Source organism: Salvelinus sp. IW2-2015, linkage group LG36 (assembly GCF_002910315.2).
Source record: "Salvelinus sp. IW2-2015 linkage group LG36, ASM291031v2, whole genome shotgun sequence".
Taxonomy (NCBI): Eukaryota; Metazoa; Chordata; class Actinopteri; order Salmoniformes; family Salmonidae; genus Salvelinus; species Salvelinus sp. IW2-2015.
This window is the reverse complement of record NC_036875.1, coordinates 22,327,211-22,339,414: the sequence shown is the minus strand read 5'-3', so window position 1 is coordinate 22,339,414 and position 12,204 is coordinate 22,327,211. Positions and strand designations below refer to the sequence as shown.

Below are 12,204 nucleotides of genomic sequence, written 5' to 3'. Positions count from 1 at the left end.
CACTCGCCCTGAAGAGCGTGTCATCAGTCCGGTGCCACCTGTGCCGGCTCCACGCACGAGGCCTCCAGTGCGCCTCCCCAGCCCGATACGTCCTGTGCCGGCTCCCAGCACTCGATCTGAAGAGCGTGTCATCAGTCCGGTGAAACAAGTGAGATCCTAACTGAATATGTCATCATTCAAATAAAATTATTTAACACAATACAACACATATTACATAAAGACCTTTGAGGGCCTAGTTTAACCCTAATACTGTGGGCTGAAAATCATGGTTTACAGGCAAAATTAGGCCTGCAAGTCACATTATTCTGGATGTAAAGTGATGTGTAATTCCTATTGGAATCCAACCAGAGTGGGGATATCCAACATTTTCCATTTGTGTTCAATTTGCATTAAGAATGACTTCCAGGTTGGGAAGACTAAGATATGAGACTACCTAAAGCATCTAAACTGGAACAACCATTTCCGTAACGTGTGCTAGTAACAGATTGGATTAGCTTAGAAACATATATTATATTTATATTTTAGCTGCATAACATTTATAATAAAACTGATTGCTTGCATCCTGCATGCTGATTGGACTAGCAGAATTCCTAGCCATGCTGTATTGGCAGACACACAGACACACTATGCCTGCTAACGGTTCCATCTGAAAGGGATCACTGTGCCTCCTATAAGAATAGCATGTTCATGTTCCTAAATCATCTCTTGTACTCAACTAGCACATGATTTCCCCTCGCTTCCAGCCTAGCATTTAGTTTGGTACAGACGAGGTTAATATAAGCCTCGATGTCTGCCTGTCCGACCTTGGAAGCAATGTTTCAATATAGAATTTCCATCTGTGTACCATACATAGAGTGAACTGTGCCCAGACGAGACGAGACAACGCATCAACATCATTATGGCCATTTCCATGTAAATGTAAATAGAAAGAAAACTCTAACAAATTAAAATGCAGCAAGTGCACTGTCCTTTCAGGTTCAATGTTTGACCTGACTGAGTTAGCTGAAGTTGCCTAGCAAACTAGCAAGGGACAAAAAAGTTACTCAGCCTGCATAGCAACCATTTTGCTTAGAGCGGACGGCCAGACCTTTTGCATAGCAACTATGCAAAAATATTTAATGGCGGGGTCACGTCTGTAGCAATATGACCAAAATAACTAACAACAAGATTTCTGTCCGGTGTGAAGACACCTGTACCATGTCTTCACTGACATTTTCAACCTCTCCCTGACCGAGTCTGTAATACCTACATGTTTAAAGTAGACCACCATAGTCCCTGTGTCCTAGAAAGCAAAGGTAACCTGCCTAAATGACTACTGCCCCGTAGCACTCACATCGCTAGCCATTAAGTGATTTGAAAGACTGGTCATGGCTCACATCAACACCATCATCCCGGAAACCCTAGACCAACTCCAATTTGCATACCTACCCCAACAGATCCACAGATGACGCAATCTCAATCGCACTACACACTGCCCTTTCCCACCTGGACAAAAAGAACACCTTTGTGATGCTTTTCATTGACAACAGCTCAGCTTGCAACACCATAGTGCCCACAAAGCTCATCACTAAGCTAAGGACCATGGGACTAAACACCTCCCTCTGCAACTGGATCCTACATTTCCTGACGGGCCACCCCCAGGTGGTAAGGGTAGGCAACAACGCATCTCCCACGCTGTCCCTCAACACACAGGGCCCTCCTGTACTCCCTGTTCACCCACAAATACGTGGCCAAGCACAACTCCAACACCATCATTAAGTTTGCTGACAACACAACGGTGGTAGGCCTGATCACCGACAACGATGAGACAGCCTATTGGCAGGAGGTCAGAGACCTGGCAGTGTGGTGCATGAAGGTACCACGTTCATCTGTACAAACAATAGTACGCAAGTATAAACACCATGGGACAGCCATCATACCGCTCAGGAAGGAGACACGTTCCGTCTCCTACAGATGAACGTACTTCGGTGCAAAAAGTGCAAATCGATCATACTTTTTGGAGAAATGCCCTCTGGTCTGATGAAACAAAAATAGAACTGTTTGGCCATAATGACCATCGTTATGTTTGGAGGAAAAAGAGGGAGACTTGCAATCCGAAGAACACCATCCCAACCGTGAAGCACAGGGGTGGCAGCATCATGTTGTGGGGGTGCTTTGCTGCAGGAGGGACTGGTGCACTTCACAAAATAGATGCATCATGAAGCAGGAAATTATTGGATATACTGAACTAGACATCTCAAAGGTTTTCTCATATGAAATGAGCCCAAACATACTTCCAAGGGCAAAAGCTTAAGTCAAATCAAGTATGGAGTTGGCCTCACAAAGCCTGCCTCAAACCATAGAAAATTTGTGGCAGAAACTAAAAAGCGTGTGCGAGCAAGAGCGCTAGAATCTGACTCAGTTACACCAGCTCTGTCAGGAAGCAATGGGCCAAAATTCACCCAACATATTGTGGGAAGCTTGTGGAAGCTACCTGAAACGTTGACCCAAGTTAAACAATTAAGCGAATGCTTACTTAACAACTAATTGAGTGTATGTAAACTTCTGACCCACTGGAATGGATGAGAAATAAAAGCTGAAATAATAATTAGCTTAACTAATTATTCTTACATTTCACATTTAAATAAAATGTTGATCCTACTTGACCTAAGACAGGGAATTTACTCGGATTAAATGCATGGAATTGTGACAAAACTGAGTTTAAATGTAATTGGCTAAGGTTAATGTAAACTTCCACTTCAACGTGATGCTAGTTCAATCAATCATAAGATTTCACTTGTATACCAAGTAAGTTTAATATGCCACTGCACTGCATAACCCACAAAAAGCTAACCTAGGTTGATACCACAAGAAGAAAATAATGGTAAGAACTACAGTAGGACCATGGGGAGAAGGTGATGCTACAAATCATAAAGGGGAGAATGTAGAACTGCAGGCACCGCTTTGAAGTATGGATATTTTTAGATGATAGAGAAACAACACAACAACAAGGCTTCCTGTGTAGTAAGAAAGCAAATCAACCAGGACAAAATTGATATCGACCCATATTCACTGTGTGATTCCCTATTTTGCGTAACTCTGCTCTCCTGCGTGGTGTTATGGTGCTACTTCACCTTCCTTCCCATCATGAGGCCAGGCAAGTCAGGGGCCCATGATTTCAGGGTAGCTCTGTACATTTCTCCAGAAGCCTTCTGCAAGCATTGTCTCCCTGAGTCGTTAATTAGCTACTAGCAGGCATTACTGTTGAACTCATCTGATAACTGGCTCCCTGCGCTAGAGAAAGCCTGAAGCACTGAGAGAGAGAGAGAAGAAGAGAGAGAGAGAGAGAGGAAGAAGAGAAGAGAGAGAGAAGAGAGAGAAGAGAGAGAGAGAGAGAGAGAGATGCTAGGAGGGGAGAGCGAATAGGCATGCAGAAATACAAACAGAGAGATAAACGGAGAGTTTAGGAATCATTAAGCAAAGTGTATGTGTCTCCCACTCCCTTTCACTCCCCCGAACAAAAGAAAGCATACATACTGTACAGCTACGTGCGACCAGTGTGAAATGGCTAGATAGTTACGGAGCACTCTAAGGGCGTTTCACTAGTTCTGAGACTTGAAGTAGTCTGTTTCCATGCTCTGCAAGGGCCGCAGCTTTTGTGTAGTAGGTGACGATGCTTCGTGGTGACTGTTGTTGACGTGTGCAGAGGGTCCCTGGTTCGAGCCCAGGATGAGGACGAAAGCAACGCTGTACATACAACACAAAACCATTTACTCATCTGATAACTCTCCCCTACGCTAGAGAGAAGCCTGAAGCACTAGAGAGAGAGAGAGATGAGAGAGAGAGAGAGAGAGAGAGAGAGAGAGAGAGAGAGAGAGAGAGAGAGAGAGAGAGAGAGAGAGAGTGACTGTTGCATCTCTCTTCTTCTCACACATAAACATAATTTTAAAAAGCACACACACATAATATAAACGCACAAACAATGTGAATAATTTATTGGAGCTCCAGTCATAGATCTGATAGGTTGCAGTAAGGAATTCACACAGCAGACCATTATATCATTAGCTGCAAAGCTGTGCTCTGTGCTGCACTGAATGGCCTGGTAAATGGAGCTACTTCCTGGGTGCGACACGTACGTACGTACACAAACACACACACACACACACACACACACACACACACATAGCAGTAGTCAATTATAGCTGTGGGAAAGAAAACAGGAATAAACTGGAATATTGACAGAAAGTCAAGAAGCGAGGTGGGATATTGACAGGTTTCTCCTGGACTAGTAGGTCTGAGAACGCAGGTGGAGAGGGAGAGAAACATTGTGTCTGTGGAAAGATGCGTTTCCATGGGAGTGGAGGCAGAGATAGAGCACTTGTCTAAGAGACACATTTCCTTATCTGTGTGCCTGGGGAGAAACAAACAGTGTCAGCTCATATGGAGGGGAGTTTCCCTGTTTCCATAGGCCTGTTGCTAGCTGCTGCTGCTGGGAGAAAACGCACATAACTTTAATTGAATTTTACCCAAAGCCACCATCAGAGAGAGGGAGGGAGGGAAGAGAGGGAGGGAGGGAGGGAAGAAATTACAGGTGGCATGCTGTATATGTGTACTGATATTATCCAACAGTGAGTGAACTGTGTGACATTCAGAGGTTCCCTCTATATTATGTACATTAATGCATTATAATCTGAACTGTAGGAAAGGACATGTTTACCAGCTGAAAACGGTCAGAATCACCTTGACAACTGACATAACATACAGTATAAACATCCCTCCTTCTGGATAAGCCTTGCCGTCGCGCCTGTTTTTTCCAAGAGCTGAATTTGAAGAGAAATTACTTCCAAATATATTCATTTTACTATGAAACCTCATCAAGTGGGCAAAAGACATGATAACATGAATTCAGCAAAGGCAAAAAAAAGAGAGAGACACGGTCCCAGAGAAAAGGACAGAAGAAAAGAAAGGTGGAAGAGAGGGAATGGGAAACTGAAAGTGAGTGACACACAGAATGGAAGTTCAAGACAATACAAGTGGAGGGAATGAGAGAAATGAATGAGAGAGGAAAGGCTTATGAGAGAGATGGGTTGAGAATTGGAGAGAAAGAGTGAATGAGAGAGGAAAGGCTTATGAGAGAGATGGGTTGAGAATTGGAGAGAAAGAGTGAATGAGATGGTGGGCAGCAGCAGCAGGGGTGGAGAAAGAGGCAGTTGGCCCTGTGAGGACAGGCCTGTAATTGAAGCGAAGGAAAAAGACCTTAACCCAGATCAGTATCTATCACTCTCCGGCACGAAGAAAGAGCTCAACACACGCAGATTTCCTGAGAGGGCGACAGATGAGGACAGAGGGAAGAGGAGAGAGAGTGGAGGGAGAGAGAGAGGGAGAGGGAGGGGATGATGTAGCGACAGATACTGCTGATTACAAAGATTACTTCTCTGAGAAACCCTGGCCGCTGTGGGTACACTGCCCTTACTCACTCACTCACACACACACACACACACACACGCACACAGGCAGGCAGACAGAGCTCAGAGGAGATCAGCATGTTGAGACAGACAGAACCCTCGAGACATGGTCATCTGAGAGGAGGAGAATTATGCGAGTGCAAATTAAATTACACCGGAAGAGAGAGGCAGGCATGGACCTGCAGGAAACACTGGGCTCTGTGTGTGTGTGTGTGTGTGTGTGTGTGTGTGTGTGTGTGTGTGTGCGCTATTTGTTATGCACATTATGAAAACACACACACAGAGACACGGACAAACAGACTGAGATGCTATCTGGTATGTGATGAGCCAGGTTCACACAGAGATCAAAGGTTGTAAAGATCACACATGGACAGGACGGAAAGAGAGAGAGAGGGAAAAAGCATGCCTGAATGTAATATGGTAAAACTCACACACACAGCCACTAACACATTGTGTGTGTGTGTTTGTTGTGCCACATAGAGCACCCAGCGGAACACAAAAGCAGCCCTTTGACACCTGATACTCACTAGCTGCCAGTGTGTGAGAGAGAAGATTAGTGGTCAGAGTAACCATCGCCTCTTATTGGCTCTCCTGACGCAGGGCCTGTAGGCCTATTACATCTCTCTCTCTGTCTCTCTCTGTCTCTCTCTCTCTTTCTATCTCACTCTCTCTCTTTTTCTCTCTCGCTCTCTCTCTCTCTCTTTCATTCTCTCTAAACTATATTCAACAACTACAGGAGGGACATTGAACAATACATTAGCTACCCCTTACCTCAGCTCTCTCCCTCCCCTGTCCTGCCCTATTAACCCCTCTATTCTCACCCATACCGGATATCGCTCAGGGCAAAGGGCCTCGGAAAGAGAAAGGAGGGCGGAGAAGAAAAGAGAGGATAATATCCGTTTGGCTAATTCTGCTGTTTGTCCAGCTTAGTGGAGTGGGTTCTCTAGGCGGTGACAGTATGTGATTCAGGCTTAGAGTGCTGTGCTTGTCTAAAGGTCACACTAACACAGGAGTCCATTAGCAATTCAGATGTGGCTAAGAGGGTAAGAGGCTGCACTGGTCCCAGTGCCTGCTGCCTGCATGGCCCTTATTGCATTATCAGGGTGCATAGCGGCAGCTAGCATGCTCAACACTGATTATGTGACAAAAAGGGGAGGAGATATGTTATGTATCTGTTATGTAATACACTACTGTTCAAAAGTTTGCGGTCACTTAGAAATGTCCTTGTTTTTGAAAGAAAAGCACATTTTTGAACCATTAAAATAACATAAAATGGATCAGAAATACAGTGCACACATTGTTAATGTTGTAAGTGACTATTGTAGCTGGAAACTGCTGATTTTTTATGGAATATCTACATAGGCGTACAGAGTCCCATTATCAGCAACCATCACTCCTGTGTTCCAATGGCACATAGTGTTAGCTAATCCAAGTTTATCATTTTAAACTGCTAACTAATCATTAGAAAACCATTTTGCAATTATGTTAGCACAGCTGAAAACTGTTGTTCTGATTAAAGAAGCAATAAAACTGGCCTTCTTTAGTCTAGTTGAGTATCTGGAACATCAGCATTTGTGGGTTCAATTACAGGCTCAAAATGGCCAGAAGCAAAGAACTTTCATCTGAAACTTGTCAGTCTATTCTTGTCCTGAGAAATGAAGGCTATTCCATGCGAGAAATTGCCAAGAAACTGAAGATCTCATACAACGTTGTGTACTACTCCCTTCACAGAACAGCACAAACTGTCTCTAATCAGAATAGAAAGAGGAGTGGGAGGCCCCGGTGCACAACTGAGCAAGAGGACAAGAACATTAGAATGTCTAGTTTGAGAAACAGACGCATCACAAGTCTTCAACTGGCAGCTTCATTAAATCGTACCCGTAAAACACCAGTCTCAACATCAACAGTAAAGAGGCGAATCCGGGATGCTGGTACACAGCGTTGTAAGAGATCTTCAGTTTCTTGGCAATTTCTAGCATGGAACAGCCTTCATTTCTTAGAACAAGAATAGACTGACGAGTTTCAGATGAAGTTTTTGTTTCTGGCTATTTTGAGCCTGTTATCGAACCCACAAATGCTGATGCTCCAGATACTCAACTAGTCTAAAGAAGACCAGTTGTATTGCTTATTTAATCAGAACAACCATTTTCAGCTGTGCTAACATAATTGCAAAAGGGTTTTCTAATGATCAACTAGCCTTTTAAAATGATAAACTTCGATTAGCTAATACCCACAGAACACATTCATTCACTCACACATGCACACTCTCTCTCTCTCTTTCCCTCTCTCTCTCTCTCTCTCTCTCTCTCTCTCTCTCTTTCTCTCTCTCTTCCCACTCATTCCACCCCCATATCCCTAGCACATCTGGGACAGCAGATCTACCAGCCAAGGTCAACTCCATTACTACTGCTGACAGAAAATCACACTGGCCATGAAGCTTTTACACATAGACCTCATATCCTGACATTAGACCGACTGAGATAAGCATACTTGCAATGCTAGGCATAGACTGAATGATTCTAGATTGGGGTTTCTGATTCCAGTATGATCAGCTGAAGGAGGAACACTGATGGTTGCTGCTTATTTCAGGAGGATTTTAACCAGAGGCCTCGCGTGGTTCTATATGGCGTGGTTCTATATATTTCAGGACCATGGACAGAGAGCACACCTCAGGAGGACCAGTGACACACAGCTGAGACCGAGACCACCACAGAGAGAGAGAGAGAGAGAGAGAGAGAGAGAGAGAGAGAGAGAGAGAGAGAGAGAGAGAGAGAGAGAGAGAGCAGCCCGTAACAGTCTACTGCACAACAAATGGAAAAATAACAAGTGTAATCTAGTCAATGTCTCTAACCTGTGTAGCATTGCTGTTTTCTGCAACATGACTGCACAACCATGACTGCACATAACATTTGGGGCTACAATACATTGCCAGTGACACCTGCGATTAAATATGTGTGTGTGTGTGTGTGTGTGTGTGTGTGTGTGTGTGTGTGTGTGTGTGTGTGTGTGTGTGTGTGTGTGTGTGTGTGTGTGTGTGTGTGTGTGTGTGTGTGTGTGTGTGTGTGTGTGTGTGTGTGTGTGTGTGTGTGTGTGTGTGTGTGAAAGATAGTGTCATCTCTTCCACGTTGGTGCAATATTAGCAAAACCTGTTAGTTTCAGTCATGCTGAGCCCACAACACAACTTGAAACAATCTGCATCATCCCTCTGAAAGACCCGTTTGTTGACGTGTGTTGACCAACTGAGGCAGCGGTGTACTGCTCTATGCTACAGAGAGATATGTCATCGGTACAACAACAAACCAGGTACAATGAAAAAGCCTTCCGGTAGATTAGGTACAGAAATCACTGGTACACTATTAATGTTATTGAAATGCTAGCACCTCCGAGCTCTGGCTGAGCTAGGCACTAGGCCTTCCCCTCTAGTACACCCTCTCCTCTGATAGCCTCCAACACGGTAACAGATGATCACATCACCACCCTGCCGAGGCCTTGCTTTTCTCAACAGCGGTGAAGATACAGACCTATAAGGCTATATCCCCCTAACACAAACACACACAGAGACAGAGAGAGAGAGAGAGAGAGAGAGAGAGAGAGAGAGAGAGAGAGAGATGGGGGGGTCGAGCTGTAGGTCTGATGCTTTCAGAACCATAGAGAGCACCTCTCTCGCTCTCTCTCTGGTTAGTTGGAGAACCAATCCCTTGGGTTTTGACACCGTTTGTGATGCAAAGATTATATCTGAGGAAAGAACCTAATCAGGGGCACAACCTATTTTTGTATTAAGATGCTTCCTTTTTAGTTTAGGCTTGTGATTCTGTGGCTGCAGCCTTTGAAGTAACACAGTACATGCCAGTTATACTCAATACCCTATTAGATTCAAACTCTCTCTCACTCTTTCTCTTTGCTGTAGGCTATGTGACACAATCATCACACATTAGCTCCTGCACAAAAATCTACAATTGCGCGTCCACGCTCGCTCGTTCTCGCACAAACATACGCACGCACGCACGCATACATTGTAGGCAGGACAAGTGGGGTGATGCGTCTCACAAACGCTTTGAAATCATTCTCACATCGTGATAGATATCGGTTACCATGACGACTGGGAATCAATCCAAGCCCAATCAATCCAAGCCCCTATATAGGCTAAAAAGACAGTAGCCTACCTATAGTGCTTTGATATGTGCAAGCCATTCACATCCTACCTTGCATTCCTCCATACATGTCCTGACCGAGTATTCATCAGTCTCATATTTCTCAACCAACAGCTCAAACTCCCGGTAGTCCTCCTGAGCTTGCCGGTCAAAGCGCTGGTAAACCCGGACACACTCGCTGCATCCCAGCGTGTCACCCTCAGCCACGTCCAGGCTGCAGTTTATATTGTCCGGACTTGTAATCCCGTTAAACAAATCCAAAAGAGAGTAGGAATTACAAAAAGAAAGATACAAATCGCTCAGATTCAAGTCTGCCGACTGCGTCCTCTCCCCGCCCCCGGAGAGGCCCAGGCACACCGACTCTGCGTCCGTGAAAGTGAAGCAGTCTTTGGACAAGCTGTCCGGGTGACAGGTGTCCAGTCGCCACAGAGGTTTGGTAGAATTCCCTATAAAAATAACATCTGGCTTTCTGGCAAGGGGGCCGTGGGGGGAATGGGGGTCAGAGGAGGGGGTGTGGTGGTGAGTGGAGTTTGGGTACTCGACCATGTCCGTAAAGGCGAGCCGCTTGTCCTGCCGCTTGTCTCGGGTCCGCGTCAGTTTGGCCTCGGCGCAGAACCACAAGTGATCAGAGAGCAGGACGGTGATGAAGAGAAGAGAGGCCAGCGATAGGCGCCATCTCTGGGCCCGCTCCGACTCGGTAAATGGCTTCTCGTTCTCTCGGGGTGCAAACCAGATATTTAAGCCGTCATCTTGCTTCCGACACATCCAAGCACCCCTGGTCATATTTTAGGAAAAGCGCAGCTCTGGCCGACTCCACCGCGGGGGCTCCTCTGCCACTATACTCATTGACTTTGGGAGATGGACTCTGGTTATTTATCCTCGGTAACGGTGGGCTGCCGTGCCGCCGCCGGTCCTGGGCTCTCCTCTCTCGCGCCCGACGCCGTCGGCGTGTTATTCCGATCCAATTAGCGCGCCCGCACAGATTAAGCCTCGCGCTGCCGCATCCCCGTTCTCCATGGCTCTCCGGGGGGAAACCACGTTCTCTGTAACCGCATGCCTCGCGCCTCGCTCCCTCTCTTCTCCTCTCCGGGGTGGTGCTCGCGCGCAGAGAGACCAGCTGTGGCCAGCTTATCAATGCTGTTGCCGTTACTGCTGCAGTTTCCCAGATTCAATTATGAGAAAGCAAAAGCCGTTTGATTGTGCCCCAGTTGATTTTTTCCGGTTCGTATCTGGGTTGAATGCCTTGGATCTTTTCTCCCGATGGCCACAGTCATCTTGGACCTGGGTTAAATTGCCGCCATGTTCGTCTTGAACACTTTTGGGGGGAGCGGGGTCGGTTTGCGTCATCTCCATCGCTACGATAGCTCCATCGTTGCGCAGTGGCGTAGCAGTTTACTACCTATTACACACTCAGATACATGCAGGCATTTAATGGCACTATTCCACCACTCTGGACTACAGGACGCAGTCATGAAATGTGAGGTCTTATACCTGTTACCATCTGGGTTGGGAAAAGATTGGCTATATATATATTCAGCACAGTTGCTACTATATATGCAGTTCAGACATTGGGGAGAAGTATGGCAGAAAAAAGTTAACGTCACGAAATGTCTCAGTGCTAAATATGTATGGTGCAAGTTGATCAACAAATCATTTGCCACATTATTTCGATGCCATGAATGACAGATCATGAGGAATGTACAGCTGGTCCTATGGTACGATAACAACCTTTACAAACAATGTGCATAAAACCCCTTATGCCTGGCATGCAATGAGCATGGCATTCAGCTAAATGACATGCACAGTCACCTCCAAAATGATTGGCACCCTTGATGAAGATGAGCAAAAAAGACTGTATAAAAGTAATATTACAAATAGCTTACTGAGCTATATTGAATGCTATGAAAATATGAACATTATATTATTTTATTCTATTACAATTACAATTATTAGAGAAATAAATGTTGTTTAACAAGTCAAACTTTTTCCTCTCAAAAAGATAGGTGTCATAGTTATTGGCAGCCCTGTCTTCAATAGTTTGTGCAACTCCCCTTGCGAGGATAACAGCACTGAGCCTTTTTCTATCAGATTTTATGAGATTGGAGAACACATTTGGAGGGATCTTAGACCATTCCCTCTTACAGAATTCCACTTTCCAGATCCTTGATATCCTTCGGTCTGCACGTATGGACTGCCCTATTCAATTCAAACCATAGGTTTTTAATGAGATAGCCATAGCAAAATCTAGATTTTCTCTGTGGAATTTGATGTGTGCTTGGGGTTATTGTCTTGCTGTGTGGTCAATGTAAAGCTAAGTTTCAGCCTCCTGGCAAAGGCATCAGGTTTTGGGCTAAAATGTCCTGGTACATGGTAAAGTTTATGATGCCGTTGACCTTACCAAGGGCCCCAGGACCAGTGGGAACAACATAGCCCCATGTTGTTGGAGTGCGCTTTCCCGTCCCTCACCCCCAGGGATTGGGTATGAACTCGGAGTGTATTATGCAGGGGGAAAGATGGGCTTTGACAACACCGGCACTGCTAAGAAACCACGGCTGTCTGATTCGCATGGCTGCACGTTTTATTGGCAGGTGTGGAAACTTGAGGTTTGT

The 12,204-nt window shown here is 45.3% G+C and overlaps 1 protein-coding gene across 1 annotated transcript in view; it reads right to left on the bottom strand.

Annotated features, from left to right (window-relative positions):
* The window catches only part of LOC111959231 (NALCN channel auxiliary factor 1), a 173,115-nt gene extending 162,189 nt beyond the window's left edge, over positions 1–10,926 (bottom strand). The window contains exon 1 of the mRNA XM_023980711.2: positions 9,647–10,926. Coding sequence (XP_023836479.1) covers positions 9,647–10,378 — 732 coding nt within the window. The 5' untranslated portion in view covers positions 10,379–10,926. The remainder of the gene's footprint in view (positions 1–9,646) is intronic.
* Between the last annotated feature and the right edge of the window lie 1,278 nt (positions 10,927–12,204).